The sequence below is a fragment of the Abramis brama genome (genome assembly GCF_963993115.1).
Source record: "Abramis brama genome assembly, chromosome: 20".
Lineage (NCBI taxonomy): Eukaryota > Metazoa > Chordata > Actinopteri > Cypriniformes > Leuciscidae > Abramis > Abramis brama.
This window is the reverse complement of record NC_139982.1, coordinates 33,005,920-33,024,473: the sequence shown is the minus strand read 5'-3', so window position 1 is coordinate 33,024,473 and position 18,554 is coordinate 33,005,920. Positions and strand designations below refer to the sequence as shown.

The window sequence follows — 18,554 nt, the reverse complement described above, 5'->3', positions numbered from 1 at the left end:
ACTCTATCGAGCTGACATGCTCTCTCGCTGTGCAGCTTCAATGCGTTTTAAAATAAATGCTTCAATATTCTCAAGAAAGGAGTTTTCCCATAGCATTTGCAATGCAGTACTCGTTCCCTTATCTCTTATGGAACCGAGGTTACGAAAGTAACGAGTACGTTTTACTGCTTCTTCCAAAGTCATTAATTAGACATACACTGCTGTTGTATTTTGTCTGAGGTAGTTGGTCCAATTCACACAAAATTAATATGGAAACTCCTTTGAAAAAAGTTCTTAGAAATTAGAATCTGAAGGATATTTATCACGATGGCAGAGATTATTTTGTTTTAAAGTAATTCAAGAGAATGGTTGCATTATAGCATTCTAAACTTAGTCATAACTGTTTCAGTTTGAGAGGGTGTCCAGGGTTCACTCTGTGTCTGATATAGTGGAAACGTCTTATGCAAATCAATTATTAAAGAATGATTAAAAAGGACAAAAAGCATTATCAGTAAATTAACCCTTACACCAAAGAGTTACAAGACTGAATCTATTGTAGATATTTCTTGGTTGATTTCAAACATCCTCCTTTACTGTTTACTTTTTAAAGATCACACAATCTGGGCGAATATGTCGTTGAGATCAGATGTATATTTATTTAGGGTGCACATGCTTAATTCTGCAATTTTGTAAGAGATATTTTGGTCTTGACATCCACATCAGCTGGAAAACATTGATTCTTGCTTTATTTTTACTTTACAGTATAATACAGTAACATTCACAATAAAAAGGGAAATGAAAATGAACGCCCGTAGAATTTCACAAAACACAAAGAGAATCCAAACTCCAGTGAAAGTGGTTCATTTACAAAGACTGTTCATCCAAGGTCATTCAGAACCAGAAAACAGGGAAACAAGTTTGATTTAACATTCAGAGCTTAAAAAAAGTAAATACATTAAAAATAAAATATTTGAAATACTATGGAAACTACAGTATTTAATCACATATATGACTTAATTTTCCTCCCCTTCTTCTGCAAATGAAAATCTTTGTATGAAACACGAGTCCTAAAAGCATGAGCAGATCCACAGTGGAAAATCTAAGCATACGCTTTCTATAAGTCAGCACACACTGCTTGCAATGACCACACACTTTCTGTGTGATTTTATACACCTTCAGTTTAAAGAGTGTCAATAAATTGATAATACCAAGTTCAAGCATCATTTCAACTGATCTGTAACTCTCTGTTAATTTCGTCTTTGGCACTTTTAATTTCATCCAGAGTCTCCTGAAGTTGAGCAGCTGTTTCTCTCATCTGATGAATAAATTTCAAAGTTTCTGATTTAAATTCTTCTGCTTTTTTATTTTCTTTGTTATTCATTTCAGAGAGCTCTTTTTTATCACAATAAATACTGTACACGTCAAGAGCAAGAAATAGAGTTGAGATTACGCCAGTTACTTTCCCAACCGTCTTAAGAGTTTTAGCAGCTTTTGCAGCTGTTTTCCCAATTTTAGCAGTTCGCAGTATAGTTAAAAGTTTAGTAATGCTCGAAACGGTTTTCACGGATCTCACACTTGTCATTATTACCTTATTTACCACAGAAAACTCTTGCTCTGCCTTCTGAAGCTCTTCTACGGTTTTAGAAATTTTATTCAGATTATCAGTCATTGGCTTGATTGTGTTCTGGAAATCCTTAATGATCTCCTCAATAGTTGCACGTAGTGTTGACTGCTGCCACATGTTAGTGATGTTCGCTGCTGCACCTGTTACTCCTCCAGCTATTCCGGCTGTAACACCAATAGCAGAAACAAATAAAGGAAGACCAAATGTGAAAAATGATAAACCCAGACCCACTAGTGCCGTGACTCCTCCAGCCACTCCTAATGATGATCCCACTAAACTGCCCTCTGTAGTGTCTTTGTGCATGGCTTCAAGCTTGACAGTGATGTCTTTCAGTTCCTTTATTTTGCTATTGAGCGTTGAATGGTTTTTGTCATATTCGGAGTTCAGTTTCTTAATGTGTCCTTGCAGTTCATCATTAAGAGCTTCGAGTTTCCTGAAACATCAAAACTTTTGTTTAGAAGTAGACAGCACTGGATATTTGCTTAATCTGTTTTATGATTTTACCATGTATCACCACAAAGAACAAATATGGCAATTTATAATGGTCATGTTTTACTTTTGCAACATAGCAAACTAACAACACTAAGCTAAAAATGTTAAGTATAAGGGCTCCTTTGTTATCAGTCGTTAATTCATTAGTTAGAGACTGTTCTCCAGTATTTCTCATTGAATCATTGCTTGTGTTGCACGAGCGCCCTCTACTGGTGGAACCCGTGCAATTCACCCTTATCAGGGAGTTTGACTGACAGGTGATCAAGACCACTCATAATCCGCCATCCGCCGAACCCGCGCAATTGGCTGGACTGTAATATATTTGTTTCATGCACAATTATATAGAGGTCTACATGCATGCTTGGGATGGTGGATAAAAAGCAAATATAAAAAAAAAAAAAAAAAAAATTGCAAACAACATGATAATACATATTTTAATCAACCTTTATTTATTTAAACAAATATTCATTGTTTAGTTTATCATTTAATAAATGTATTTTCTTTCAACTAAAGTTAATAGGTACAACATTTGATTTGAATAATATTAGAAATATTGAAATTTTGAAGTTTAATCAAATCCTGTAATAACTATAATTTATAGTTCATGTTATAATTTATAGCTAATGTAGTTAAGGGCCCTTTCACACCTACCTTGTTTGGTCCGGACTTTCGGACTTTTCAGTTTGGTCCGAATCAAAATTACAGGTGTGAAACCTCCCCCGGACCACGGTCCGGACCAAACAGACGAAATTTGGTCCGACGAAAAGAGGTAGTCTCGGTCCGGATCAAACTGAGCAAAGGTTTGGTTCGTTTCTAGTGTGAAAGCATTTTCTGTATGGTTCGGACTTTCAGACTATTTACAGGAAGTTCCGTTGGTTAAATCTAAATCCTAATTACAACATCGTATAGATGACATTGTATCATATGATGCTCATTAGTTTCTTCATATTGTGTTTGTAGAGAATAACACCAAATCAGTAAAATAACAAATATTACAAAACAAAATATCTCCATGCTGAGCCTGTTTGTGCACTTCCTGCTTTTCCCTGCTTGAGAATTCCTGTCCAATGAATGGACGACCTTAGCACACTTGTGGCTTTGTTTACACATTTTGGTTCACTTGCAAAAAGAGCAGTGTGAAAGCGAACCGTACCAAACAAAAAAAATCAACATTCTATTTGGTCCGGACCAAAGCAAGTGAACTATCGGACTTTACTGGTGTAAATACACCCTAATGTAAATGTATAATTGATAATAATCCATTAATTATAAAGTAAGATCAAGTCAAAGCTTTAAACAGAAATACTCACTGCGATGACATCAACATCGACATCTCGTCCCGCTGATTCATTTCCCCTGTGAACATTAGAGGGGGGTACAATGGTGTTTCATGTATTCAGAGTTGTTTACAGTGTTAAAGAGATGGATTCTCATGCTTAACATGGCCAAAGTTTAAAAAAAATATTTTGGACGAATAACGGATGCCTGTCTGGATATAAAATCTCTGTTTTATGGTGAAAAAATAAAGCACTGTATATTGTTAGTTTTTCATTATGATTAAAGTGATTTTTAAAAATGCTTAAAGGGGGGGTGAAACACTCAGTTTCAGTCAATCTCATGTTAATCTTGAGTACCTATAGAGTAGTATTGCATCCTTCATATCTCCAAAAAGTATTTAGTTTTATTATATTTATAAAAGAAAGATAGGCTGTACCGAGTCTTTCCGGAAAAAAACGAGCGGCTGGAGGCGGGCCGTGCGGGCGGAGCGCCGATAGCTAACAACACACAGGCATTTGAAACAGTTTTACCAGAGCCCGTCTCCTTTTTAGACATTCTCTGGTTTTACTCACCGCCTGTCTATGATTAAAGTCAAAAATTACTTTAATCATAATGAAAAACTAACAATATACAGTGCTTTATTTTTTTACCATAAAACAGAGATTTTATATCCAGACAGGCATTTCACGCAAGTCATTTGTATAGCGCTTTTCAAAATAAAACACCTTGATTTAAAGCTGCTTTACAGAAAATGTCTTCAATAATTAAATATCTTAGTGAACAAGGAAATGTCATCAATGTTAGAAAAGGAATTTAAATGTAATTGTTCAAAGCTGAAGTATGTCAATTGTGTGTCAATGAACAAATTAATATTGTTAAAACTTATTTTCAAATACACCAGCCATCAGCCGTTGATTGGACAAAAGAAAGAAAAAGACAAAAAAAAACCTTTTTTCTTCTTTTTTTTCACAAAAAAAGTATTGTGAAATGTTTAGCATGTGTTTTTGGCCCTATCTCGGTGTCTTAAAAATATTTTTTATTGAAGCACAACTAGGGCTGTTCGATTCCGGATTTTTTGGAATCGATTCCGATTCCAATTACTGTTTCTGGAATCGAAAAGAATCGATTCTTGGAATCGATTCCTCACTGTTATTTTCGATTCTTTTCTTTTTTAATACCAACAGCATGTCTAACATTGTCGCGTCTTACCGTGCCACACAGCAAGAAACTCTCTACACCGGGCGTGACAAAGCGACCGTTGCAAATCCATTTGTCCGCGACTTGCGAGTGTTTGGTCATAAATAGAACAAGGCATTTACTTCGGGGATTTGTCACGTCGTGCTTCCTGCATCAGGTACAGTGTAAAGACTAGGAATATGTTCACCATATACATATGCGGTAGATTCTATTTTACATAGGCTAACTTACATACCTAACTAAACACACACACACACACACACACACACACACACAATCGATCTATCCACATACTAAGTGTATATGTGGATAGATCGATTTTTATTTATTTGTGGTACATAATTTCATCCAGTATCATAAAACTATAGCTAAAATTCCTGTTAAATTCTAAAAGTATTTTGTTCAGGAACAGACTCATGCACACTTTTCACATACAAACTTTTTAGGCCTTTAGTTTACACAACTTTTTTTTTTTAAGGCCTTTACACATAGGCTATAAACTTTTTTTAGGGCCTTTACACATTCACTTTTTTTTAGGCCTTTACACATATAAGGGCGTTTCTTCAACTACGGGCACTTTTAGGCTTGTGAAGTTGAATAAAAAAAACGTGTCTCGGTTACTGATGTAACCCTCGTTCCCTGAAGGAGGGAACGGGAGACGTAACGTCGACGTGACGACGTAATTGGGATCACTTCAGGGAGCCCTATCAACTTCGAGTGTCTACAGAACGAGCCAATGAACGTTGGCGTGCGTGAATCGCGTCACGCGCCCCCGCCCCGCAGCGCGGGTATAAACAGGAAGCGGGAGCACGCACACATTGTTTTTCGCTGAGGAGCCGAGATTTGTGACGGCCATGCAGCGATGGTCAGCAACGGTGGCGACGGGACGTTACGTCTCCCGTTCCCTCCTTCAGGGAACGAGGGTTACATCAGTAACCGAGACGTTCCCTTTCAGTCGCTCACGTTCGACGTAACGTCGACGTGACGACGTAATTGGGATCCCATGGAAAACGCCAAGGTTGCTGCCACATCCAGCGCCCTACGCAAGACTCTCAGACCCCCAACTACTGGGGCGGAAGACCTGCGTAGAGGGAGTTCAAATGCTGTTCCATTATACCCCACACAGCGGAACTCTTGGATAACACTGGGAAAGCGTACCTCTCCAGGGGAAAGAACGCTGCGGAGTCACATCCTGCCCGAAGGGAGGTAACATGTGGAGAATACACATATGGACTGGCCGACGGGGCAGTGCGACATATGGAATGTCACTGGGGTGGCTCCACCCGAAGGGGGAGACACACCGGACAGTGACGGCAGAGCAGACTCTGCCAAGGGAAGACACGGGCTCACCGCAGGGAGCTGGTCGTGGAAGAATACACATATGGGATCGCCGCAGGGATCACCACATATGGAACCCAGCCTAGCACAAGTTACACAAGCATACGAGCACTAGGCCTGGCGTCGGACGCTCCGCAACGTCCAACTGCCGAAGGGGTGCGGAGGAACTCACAGGGTTCGCCAATGGGGAACTCGACTGGAGTAAAAAGCGCACGTATCCGTTCCTAGGAAGGGAGTGGCGCAGCAAGCCGACACTAGAGCGGGAACTTCGGTGTTACCGGCTAGTAGAAGCGAGCACACAGGAAGAAACCGGCTCAACACGTAAGCTATAAAACCTAGCGAACGTGTTAGGTGTCGCCCAGCCCGCAGCTCTACAGATGTCTGTCAGCGAGGCGCCGTGAGCCAGCGCCCAGGAAGAAGCGACACTCCTAGTGGAGTGGGCTTTCAACCCAGGCGGGCAGGGCACGCCTTGGGCTTCGTAAGCCAAGGCGATGGCATCCACTATCCAGTGGGCCATCCTCTGCTTGGAGACAGCCTTCCCTTTCTGCTGGCCTCCGTAACAGACAAAGAGCTGATCTGAGGTCCTGAGGCTTTGCGTTCTGTCCACGTACAGATGCAGAGCGGGAACGGGAACGGGACAGAGAAAAGCCAGGGCTGGGTCTGCCTCCTCCGAAGGCAGCGCTTGCAGGTTCACTACCTGGTCCCGGAAGGGAGTGGTAGGAACCTTGGGCACGTATCCGGGCCGGGGTCTCAGGATGACGTGAGAGTTATCCGGGCCGAATTCTAGGCACGATTCGTCGACCGAAAATGCATGCAGGTCCCCTACCCTCTTGATAGAGGCCAATGCAACCAGGAGTACTGTCTTACAGGACAGAATTTTTAACTCAGCTGATTACAGAGGCTCAAAGGGTGGTCTCTGAAGTGCCGAAAGGACCAGAGACAAGTCCCAAGAGGGTATAGAGAGTGGGCGAGGAGGATTCAGTCTCCTCGCTCCCCTCAGGAACCTGACGATCAGGTCATGCTTTCCCAAAGACTTACCATCAACAGCATCGTGATGTGCGGCAATAGCGGCAACATACACTTTAAGGGTGGAGGGAGACAGCCTTCGCTCCAGCCCTTCTTGCAGGAAGGAAAGCACGGCTCTGATCGCGCAAGATCGGGGGTTCTCCTCATGAGAGGAGCACCAGTCAACGAACAGGTTCCACTTCAAAGCATAGAGGCGCCTCGTAGAGGGGGCTCTAGCGGAAGTGATGGTGTCAACTACCGCAGGGGGTAGGTCACTTAGAACCTCCGCGTCCCGTCCAGGGACCAGACATGGAGTTTCCAGAGGTCTGGACGCGGGTGCCATAGGGTGCCCCGTCTCTGAGAGAGCAGGTCCTCTCTCAGAGGGATGGGCCAGGGAGGGGCTGTCGCGAGGAGCACTAGTTCCGGGAACCAGGTCCGGTTGGGCCAATACGGCGCAACTAACAAGACCTGCTCCTCGTCCTCCCTGACTTTGCACAAGGTCTGTGCAAGAAGGCTCACTGGGGGAAACGCATACTTGCGAAGGCCCCGGGGCCAGCTGTGTGCCAGAGCATCCGTGCCGAGGGTCCCCTCGGTCAGAGAATAGAACAACTGGCAATGAGACGTGTCCGGGGCGGCAAACAGATCTACCTGAGCGGTCCCGAAGCGCCTGAAAATCAGCTGGACCACCTGGGGATGGAGTCGCCATTCTCCCGGTAGCACCTGCTGCCGTGAGAGCTCGTCGGCTGCACGGTTGAGGAGGCCCGGAATGTAAACGGCACGGAGCGACCTCAGATGCTTCTGACTCCAGAGGAGGAGATGGCAGGCGAGTTGTGACATGCGGCGGGAGCGTAGACCACCTTGGTGGTTGATGTACGCAACGGTCGCAGTGCTGTCCGTACGGACCAGTACGTGCTTGCCTAGTAGCAGCGTTTTGAAACGGCTCAATGCAAGACGTACTGCTAACAACTCGAGGCAGTTGATGTGCCAATGCAGTTGAGGCCCCGTCCACAGACCTGAAGCTGCATGCCCGTTGTACGTGGCCCCCCAGCCGGTGGTAGAGGCATCCGTGGAGACCACAGAGTGCCTGGACACTTGTTCCAGGGGAACACCTGCCCGCAGGAACGAAGGGTCCGACCACAAGCTGAGAGTTTGGCGACAGTGCGGAGTCACTTGGACCCGGCACGAGCCGCTCTGCCACGCCCATCTCGGGACTCGATCGTGGAGCCAGTGTTGGAGCGGCCTCATATGAAGCAATCCGAGCGGCGTAACCGCGGCTGCAGATGCCATATGCCCCAGGAGCCTCTGAAAAAGTTTCAGTGGTGCCGCTGTTCTGCGTCTGAGTGAACTCACGCAGTTCAACACTGACTGGACACGGGCCTCGGTGAGGCGCGCTGTCATACTGATCGAGTCCAACTCCATACCGAGAAAAGAGATCCTCTGCCCGGGGGTGAGTTTGCTCTTTTCCCAGTTGACCCGAAGCCCTAGGTGGCTGAGGTGACTGAGCACCATATCCCTGTGTTCGCACAACTGCTCTCTCGACTGGGCCAGAATAAGCCAGTCGTCGAGGTAGTTGAGGATGCGAACACCACGCTCGCACATGGGAGCAATGGCCGCCTCCGCGACTTTCGTGAAGACGCGGGGCGACAGGGCCAGCCCGAAGGGTAAGACCTTGTACTGATATGCCCGTCCCTCGAACGCAAAACGGAGAAACGGTCTGTGTCGAGGGAGAATCGAGACATGAAAGTACGCGTCCTTCAGGTCGATCGCTGCAAACCAATCTTGGGGACGGATGCATTTGAAAATGCGTTTCTGCGTAAGCATCTTGAACGGTAGCCTGTGAAGGGACCGGTTCAGGACGCGCAGGTCCAAGATTGGTCGTAACCCACCACCTTTCTTGGGTACAATGAAGTACGGGCTGTAGAAGCCGGTCTTCATATCGGCTGGAGGGACCGGCTCGATCGCGTCCTTCGCCAGTAGGACTGCGATCTCCGCCCTGAGCACAGGGGCATTGTCCGCCAGAACACGGGTGAACAGGATGCCCTTGAAAGCAGGGGGGCGCCGGGCGAACTGAATCGCATAGCCGAGTCTGATGGTACGGATGAGCCAGCGAGACGGGCTGGGAAGCGTTAACCAGGCTCCCAGAGACCGAGCAAGCGGGACTAACGGCACCACAGACGTACCCAAGGTGGGGCAGCGTGGCGGAATGCAGGGACCCGACTCGGACGGCACAGCGGCCCGAAGTGGGGTCTGAGTGTGTGGTGCAGCACATACCTGCTTCCGTCGAAGGGCAGAGTGAGTGTGTGGAGGCGACAGCACGTCCGGAACACAGCCACTGCTGCTCGCTGGCGATGAAAGAGGGGCTCGGGAGTGACAAGGCATGGCGGCGTCGTCGACTGCCAAGCGCACCCTCTTGGGGCCCAGAGGTTTCAGAAATTGCTCTTTTTTTGAAAATGTGGGAACCACTGACCCGTGGGTCAGTGGCGGAACAAAAAGAAAAGGAAACAAAAGATTCTCCGCCCGGCCCTCCACCGGGGGAAGGAGTGGCGCCTTCGCCATCTCCTGAAGAGCAACTTGATCCACCTCTGGGCCGCCCGTCTCAGGGTCGTTTGCACCGTCGCTTGCCTCCTGGTTTGGCAGCGGCCTGGACGGGCGGGGTCGACTTCCTGCGGCTTGCTCCGCGCTGAGGCCTGGATGATGGCTGCTGCTGCTGGGGCCTGGCGGGAGCGGAGGACGCCGCAGAAGGCCGACCTCGGCGACGAGTAGACGGAGGGTCTGCGGCCGGCGGACGGGTGGGAGCGGCAGCGGTCCGCCGGGGCAGGATGTGTCGGATGGCCTCCGTCTGCTTCTGTGCGGCCGAGAACTGTTGGGCAAAGCTCTCGACCGCGTCGCCGAACAACCCAACCTGGGAAAGAGGGGCATCCAGGAACCGATATTTATCGGTGTCCCTCATATCCGCCAGGTTGAGCCAGAGGTGGCACTCCTGGACCACCAAGGTGGACATCGCCTGACCGACTGAACGTGCGGTTTCCTTCGTCGCCCGGAGGGCAAGGTCGGTTGCCACACGGAGCTCCCGGAGGAGCTCTGGGTCAGAACCACCCTCGTTCATGTCCATGAGCGCCTGGGCCTGGTGGACCTGCAAGAGCGCCATGGCATGGAGGGCGGAAGCAGCCTGTCCACAGGCCTTGTAAGCCTTCGCCGTAAGACCGGACGAAAACTTACAGGCCTTGGACGGGAGGCGTGGATTACCCCGCCAAGAGGAAGCGGACGCCGGACACAGTTGCATCGCGACGGCCCGCTCCACTGGGGGGATATCCACATACCCCTTAGCTGCCCCGCCGTCGAGGGTGGCGAGGGGTGAGGAGCCACTAGAACGGCTTCGGGCACTATACGGTGCCTTCCACGTCCTAGAAAGCTCCTCATGCACTTCCGGAAAGAAAGGTACCGGGGTGGCGCACTGAGAACCAGCACGGCCCGCCCCGAGAAACCAATCGTCCAACCGAGAAGGTTCGGGACGTGGTGGAGGATTCCACGCAAGCCCGACCTTCTCGGCGGCCCGGGAAAGCATAGCAGTCCATTCTGGATCTGGCTCGGACAACGCTACACACCCCGAGGGGGGCAACGCAGCCGAGTCGTCATTTCCAGAGGACAGCTCCCCCTCCGATGCTGCGATCGACATCTGATCGTCAGCTGGGGCCCCAAAGGAAACGGTTGGTCGTTCCGGGGAAGGACCAAGACGTTCACTAAGGGGCTCCAATGGCAGCAGCGTATGTGAGGCATGAGGGGCCCGCGGAGAATGACTCGACGGGGAAGCCCTCACGGTAATCCTCAGATCACCCTGGTCATGCGCCAAAGTAGGTCTATTCTGCGGGGCAGAATAGACTCTAGATCGGGGCATAGGCGAGGGGACTGCACCTCCCTTGAGGTAAGCGAGTCTCGATCTTAACGCTGTGATAGTCATATTCCCGCAATGGGAACATGAACTATCCACAAAAGCTGCCTCAGCGTGCTGAATGCCCAAACACGAGAGGCAACTCTTGTGGCCATCTGCTGGCCCCAGGGAACGACCACACCCAGAAACGCACAAGCGGAATGACATCTTGAAAAAGACGCAGGGTCACGCTTGTGTTGCTCTTTTAGTTGAAAATAAAAAAGGATTTGAAAAACTCTCTTTGTGTTGAGGCACCCAGGGGTAGCCGCAGTGTGAATGCACACACAGGGGAAACGCCCACCGAACCGACACACACACACACAGACACAAACACAGTGCTGTGAAAACAGCAGTTGAGAGCTGCAATGCTCGCGGCCACCACTGATCGCGCCGTCACACCAACACAGCAACAGAGAGATAATCCTCTTTGAAGTCTTCAAACAGCTGACTCTGATAGACAAAAAGTCTCATAGAAGCTCGGCTCCGAAGTGAAAGACAATGTGTGCGTGCTCCCGCTTCCTGTTTATACCCGCGCTGCGGGGCGGGGGCGCGTGACGCGATTCACGCACGCCAACGTTCATTGGCTCGTTCTGTAGACACTCGAAGTTGATAGGGCTCCCTGAAGTGATCCCAATTACGTCGTCACGTCGACGTTACGTCGAACGTGAGCGACTGAAAGGGAACTTGTTCAAAAGTCACGTAACACAGTCTCATAAGTTTAAATAATTTGTCTAGTTTTAAGGTCTGTAAGAGGACAAACTTAGATTACAAGAGAAATTGTTAATATTTTACATTTTTTCCGACCTGCAATGAACAAATGTCATTTCCACCACATCTCTATATACAGCTGTTATTTAAAAACAGAACAACTTATGCCACTCAAGAATTGTCTAAGATCATTTTTGTAACTCGTTTTATCAGTTTTTCCACAATGTACAAAAATTATACATTTGTCAATGAGATAAATTAACTGCCCTAAGGACCAAATGGTGAACTGTACACCTGTCACACTCTGAAATTTAATTTTGGTTAGGGCAAGAGCTTATAAGAAAATAAATAACTTGAATTTTTATATTAAAGGGGTGATGAACTGAGAAATCAAAGTTTCCTTGAGCTTTTGACATATAAGAGATCATCATACTATAATAATATCCTGTAAGTTTCAGAACTGAAAACTACCTTGTTAGTCCAATAAAAGCTTTTATAGACATCAGGCTCAGCAAACGACTGGTTTTTCAAAGTGGGGAACTATGACGTCAAAGAGGATAAAACACCGCCTCCACAAAAGAAGATCAACGCCTACTTCAACACGGCCTGTTTAGCCCCGCCCACCGATTCGCCCAAACATGCTAAATAACATAGGACGACATGATGATTGCTTACCGGATCGAGCTACTTCCAAGCAATAAACATGCTGTTTACTAAATATTGTGCAGCGCCAGTTTGTGGAAGAAGACAGTCATAAGCTTCCTTCGGATTCCAGCATGGTTAAACTTTATTAAATCAGTCAATCACAATTTCCCGACACGGATCTGCCAGCAACATGTAAGTAACCATGCGTATTCTAATGCCTGATCTGCGATCTGTGATTTCGGTGTAATTATTCAAGTTCAGATATTTCTCTTAAAATCGTTCAATACTGTTTATGCATCAGTGACTAAACGATCAACTTCACATAATTTCTCGTAGTATTATGAAAATAATCTTTTTTTAAACTGTTATTAAATTATATAGCCTAGCCTACAGAAAGCGATCAAAGAACGATCCCTTTCGCCCAAGCTGTCAATCAAACAGCACAGCGCGAGCCGCGAGAGCTTATCTGGACACTTACCAAACTCGTGATGACATAATGACACTGTTACACTACACAACGAAGCTCTTACTGTGTATTCACATCGTGTTTGCATTGTGATTTGGTGTAAGCATTTGTGAGAGTGCAAAAATTGCGTTGCAATGATAAGATCTTTATTCACGCGATCAACAGACTGTCTGTCATCTGCTCAGTGCTCATCATGCTGCAACCTTTCATGTGATGGAATAGATTTAAATATAATGCTTTAAACGATACTTTTCACGATTTGTTAATCTCGATAGCTGTAATAGTAAAAACGTAGTAAAAGTTTTCGAGAGAGTTCCTGTAATACTAGCTATTTCATTGCAAGCATGTCAGCCAATCACAGCAGTGGGCGTTTACACTGCAGTCTCACAGCAGACACGCCCCTTAAAACGGAGCGTTCAAATCTGAGGCAGAAATCAGGCTTGGAAAAATGGCTTTTATTTATAAATTATGACAATTTTTTATGTAAAAATCATACTAACATTATAAGGGCACCCCAGGGAACATTATAAAATAATAAAACAATCCAGTTCATGACCCCTTTAAGTAGAGCATGATCTCGTAAATTGTGGATACATTTTTAATGTGTGATGAGAACTTTTTAAATGTTTTTAAAAAATGTGTGTGGTGGTGGAAATGACAATGAATTAACGTGAATGTAGAGAAACAGTAATATTTAGAGAAATATTTATTTGAAAAATATATTTTGAAAACTCTTAAACTCATCACACTCAGTAAACTCAATTCACAACGTCAATCTACTCTTGCAATCCATATCAATTGTACTTTGTAATCATAAATGTCATTTCCACCACATGCTGTCATTTCCACCACAGAGGGCAGTGTGGTGGAAATGACATTTCTGTAGTTTTTTTGTGAAAAAAGGGAAGATAGCTTCACTGATAGCTTTGAATTAATACTCAACATTTCATGCATGCAAAATACTCTTATTTAACTTTAAAAAAAATTACTTTTTAAAAACACTCTTGAAGGTACAGCATGTTTCCACCACATCCTGTCATTTCCACCACAGAGGGCAGTGTGGTGGAAATGACATTTCTGTATTTTTTTGTGAAAAAAGGGAAGATAGCTTCACTGATCAGCTTTGAATTAATACTCAGCATTTCATGCATGCAAAATACTCTTATTTAACTTAAAAAAAATTTACTTTTTAAAAACACCCTTGAAGGTACAGCATGTTTCCACCACATGCTGTCATTTCCACCACAGAGGGCAGTGTGGTGGAAATGACTGTGGTGGAAATGACATTTCTGTAGTTTTTTGTGAAAAAATGGAAGATAGCTTCACTGATTAGCTTTGAATTAATACTTAGCATTTCATGTATGTAAAATACTCTTATTTAACTTAAAAATTTTAACTTTTTAAAAACACCCTTGAAGGTACAGCATGTTTGGAAATGATGTAGAATAAATATATTAACTGATCAAGCAATATTTACCTTGATTTTTCTTATTTGTTCTTGATGAAAATTTAAAATTGCCTCCATGTCCAACATGTGCTCTGATGTCTCTGAACATTTCCATTGAAACCACCTAAACAATCTTTCACACAAACTTTTTAAAGGGACATTACAGTGTTGTGGTGGAAATGACACCAATACTGTGCGACAGCTATATTTTGTATAAAAAGTAATATTGATGGTGGTCTCACATTAAATACTATAATGTATTTTAATTATTTTACTAGTGCTTAATTTAAGTATATTAATAGTTACCAGATAAGTCATACTTTTAAACTGTATTTTCATTGTTGAAGTTAAAAAGTCTGGGTGTGCAACAAGGATAAAACAGTGATTTTGACACCTATAAGGAGGTTGAAAAGTATGAAGAAATCATAATAGAAAGGTAGTAAAAAGTTTTTAAGGAGGTTTTATTGTTAGTTTGAAAAAGAAAGAGGATTTTGTCCAAAATTGTATGTATTTTTAAAAATATGACCAAAGTACATAAAAGTGCCCATAGTCTAAGAATCACCCATAAACTATTTTTACACGCACACCTGCGGCGAGTCGGCGACACAAATAAAGCACGAAAAGAGCTCTTTTCTGTCTGTGTCATACGTAGGTCACGTGCACACTATAATGTTCGCACGCACCCCTACACACAAGCACTGTTCCCACAGTAACCATTCCTCCAGCTCACGCTGCAAATGCAATAAATGTAGCCTACTGTAGGTCGCGCGCCCACTATAGTATATTAGTAGTCTGAACTTTATTTCTTTACAGGTGACGTGATTGTGTTGACAGATGAATTCGGCAACAGGCCGCGGTTTGTGTTAAAAAAAAAAAAATCTTAAAGAGGAGTCGATTCCCCTAATGGAATCGATTCCAACCTTTGGAATCGACTCTCAATTCCCAACGCCTCGGAATCGAGGAATCGATTCTTTTTGGAATCGATTCCCAGCCCTAAGCACAACAGGGCATGCTGTCAAAACATCTCCAGGATCCCAAAAATGAGGGTTTTAAGTCTCATATTTCAGCTTCAACAAATATTGTATTTGGAGTCCTCCATATGCGTTTTGTAAATAATTTAAATCAAACTCACCTGAAATCTTTCAAATCTGCTGGGCAGAATGTATGAATCTCACAGAAGAGTTCAACAGTTTCCTGCATGCAACAAAATCATTTAATTCAATAAAATAAACAACAAAAGTGAAACAATGTAGTATTTAAATAATCATCCATATTATCATCCATCAATTGGAGACTCAAACTGACTGGAAATAGAGAAGTATGAATATTCCTACCTGGAGCGAGTGAAGAGAGATCCGCTGTGACTGAAACACTAGTGCTCTATTTATGTGCTCTGGACACTGCCAGCTTAGTTTCCATATGAGTATATAAGGAACTTGGCACTCTCACATCTCTTAAATGCTATTATAACATCATCATTTTCATCTTTAGGGTTTGGGAAGTTGCTTGGACATTGTTTACTTCCTCTTTCGCTCTGTGTGATGTTTTCCTGGAATCGTAGCTTTTCCCGCACATTCGGAGTGTCCCGAAACTCTTAAAACGGATGTGTTAAAAACAACAACCTGTGTTATATCTCAACACACCTGTGTGTCTAGTTGAGGACAACACATTTTGTGTTACTTTTAACTCAACCAGTGTGTTATTTGTTCTTAACACAGAGAGTGTGTTAAAATATTTAACACACTAATGTGTCATAAAGCACACAATTTGTGTCATAGGTGTGCTATTTTTGACCAGTTCAAATGAATGCAAAACAAACAAAAAATTAACTGCTACATTTTCACAAAGTCAACATTCACATTTCATAAAGACATTTTTAAACAATTTTATATCTTGGATTTACAAAAAGGTTTTCTTTGTAGGAAATCATGTGAAGAGGTTTTACATCAGCAGCATTGCTCACATTAATCACTTTGTACTCATTTGTTCTTTGGACTGCATAAGCATACGAGTGTGGGTGAAAGTACATCTGTGATAAAACTCTAAGAAAAACTAAAACAATTTATTTTCCACATTGTGGAACTGTGTGTAAAACTTCACCAAAGAGACGCTCTTCTCTTAAAGTTTAAAACAAGTACACAACCAGTCTGAAGAGTCTGACCGAACACACCAGCAGAGTGAGAAACATGAACAGTGCTTCATGTGTTCATAGCCAAAGTCTCTCATGTTTTCAACAAACACAACACTTTTTTCCAAAGATCCAACCATGACTGGAAAAACATTTGGGACAGTAATTTTTTCTGTGAATGGACTTCCCAGTTTCCAATGAAACACAGTCTGAACCGACCCTTGTAGGCTAATGTCTTACTTATATTTACAAAATTACATACAACTTGAGCTTGTCATTATAGAGGACCATGCTTTCCCTCAAATCTCATGCACCAGAATTTAGACAGTGGGCCAAATTTGATCATCATTCGCCAGTAATGAGTCATAAAATGATGCTTTAGTATTAGCGATTTGTTTGGATATAGAGTCTTAAATTATGGTGATCAATAACTGGCTGCTTTAAAAATACAGCTAATCCTTAACAACTGGTATAAAAATTATACTACAAATTTCTTTAAGGAGAAGGAACAATTTCCAGTGACTATCACCTTCACTTATAAAATTTCCAATCAGGAAAGGCAAATAAAGGATGAGACGCCACATTCGACTGGCATTTTGCTTAATGGGGTTCTCTGATGTTCTTAAATTATGAACGGCACTAGGCTTGTTTTTCTGGTTTGTCACATCATAGTCAAAGCTAATCATTCGGTCTTTCAGCTGATCTAAAGTGAAAAGTTTTTACTCATAGATGAAATGTTGTAACATTAGTTTGATCTCGAGTGGAGCCACACCCTCTAAAATATCATGCATAATGTCAACGCAGACATTATCGGTAATATGAAAGTTTAGGCAAGAGTCTGCTTTTATGCCTGTTAAACTAGGATTTTTAAGCATGACATGTTCATTGTAATTAACTTCATTGTGCAACTCCAAACAATCGTCATCAAATATACCCTGCATCTCATGTGTGTCAATCAGACAGAAATGACTGGAATTATTGGCTGCGAAACTCCCCAAATATCCTCCAAGTGAATGGCAGGCCAGATTATCAGAAGTAAATAAGCATATTGTGCCAAATAACACTGAACCTTGGCCATTTATCTGAACTTCTACCCCCCTGGTTTCAAGAAATGTAATATCATTCAACAATGGCTCAAATATTTAGTTGAAACCATAAACTTCTTTGTCAATGGAATTAAAAAGCAAACACAGGAGGATGTCTTCAAGAGACGAGTTAAATCTAGCGGGTAAATCCCTCAAACAAGACTAAACTGCTCCCATTTTGTGAACTTTGGTTTTAGAGCCTAAAGGATTTGTTGTTTCAAAATCATCAAAATAAAGTTGAATTTGTAAAGCTTGAGGAAATCTACTGTACAATTTGTGATTTTTAAAATGTGAGCCATCACAGTAGTCACACACTTTACCATCACTTTCGGTTGAATCCACAAAGAGCTTTTGCATTTGTTCATTGTCAAAAAGAAACTTCAGGGTATCATTAATAGAGATGTACTGACATGTATCTGCTATTAACACTTGAGTTAGTTTACCTTGCTTTGCAGTGTCAGCTCTGTCTCCAAGGAAGATTTCTGCTGGCTTGATAAAAGAGTTTTCAGCAAAATACTTGGTCGTTTTGTAGGGGGTATCAACTTCCTCAAACATCTTTCATCAAAGTCTGCAATTCATCATTGGGTATAGAGTAACGATTAAGCAGAGATTCTCTCTTGCACACAGTCCAGGGTTTCACAGAGCCGTTCTTCTGTGCATGTGATGCTTCTTTGCACATCGGTCAGGGTACAATTTGAAGAGGAGAACAGTTTTGCAACAAATGCACAGCTTTGGTAGTCAGAAGTGCTGCAGTTACTGGAGCCATCAAAATTAGTCTCTGGAATATCAACAGCAGCAGAGAAGTTCTCGCTCATGCTAGTGTCAGAGTCTTGTTCTACATGTACTGGGTTTGCAGCTTGAGCATGCTCTCTATTTAGATGTTTAGCATAAGAACTTAAGTTATGAGATGTTCGTTGACAGTTGTTTTGACTACAAACAATTGTATAAGCCTGTCCATCAGAAAGTGCATGGACATGCCTAAGATGACTTAAAAGTTTCCGGATGTCTTTCGAAGTTGATTTTTTCACTTCACTTCAGACATACACTCACCTAAAGGATTATTAGGAACACCTGTTCAGTTTCTCATTAATGCAGTTATCTAATCAACCAATCACATGGCAGTTGCTTCAATGCATTTAGGGGTGTGGTCCTGGTCAAGACAATCTCCTGAACTCCAAACTGAATGTCAGAATGGGAAAGAAAGGTGATTTAAGCAATTTTGAGCGTGGCATGG

The 18,554-nt window shown here is 43.6% G+C and overlaps 1 protein-coding gene across 1 annotated transcript; it reads right to left on the bottom strand.

Moving 5' to 3' along the window:
* Positions 1-611: 611 nt before the first annotated feature.
* Positions 612-15,546, bottom strand: LOC311071121 (uncharacterized protein). The gene is made up of 4 exons (XM_084095349.1): positions 15,442-15,546; positions 15,240-15,301; positions 3,406-3,451; positions 612-2,036 (listed from the first exon to the last, which is right to left on the bottom strand). Exons 3-4 carry the CDS (start codon positions 3,444-3,446, stop codon positions 1,205-1,207), a joined length of 873 nt encoding a protein of 290 aa, XP_083951475.1. The 5' UTR covers positions 3,447-3,451; positions 15,240-15,301; positions 15,442-15,546; the 3' UTR covers positions 612-1,204.
* Positions 15,547-18,554: the final 3,008 nt, after the last annotated feature.

Coding starts and splice junctions, on each gene's coding strand:
- LOC311071121 (XM_084095349.1), bottom strand. CDS start 3,446: ATGAATCAGCGGGACGAGATGTCGATGTTGATGTCATCGCA. Junction 2,037..3,405: donor TCGATGTTGATGTCATCGCA/GTGAGTATTTCT, acceptor TTGATGTTTCAG/GAAACTCGAAGCTCTTAATG.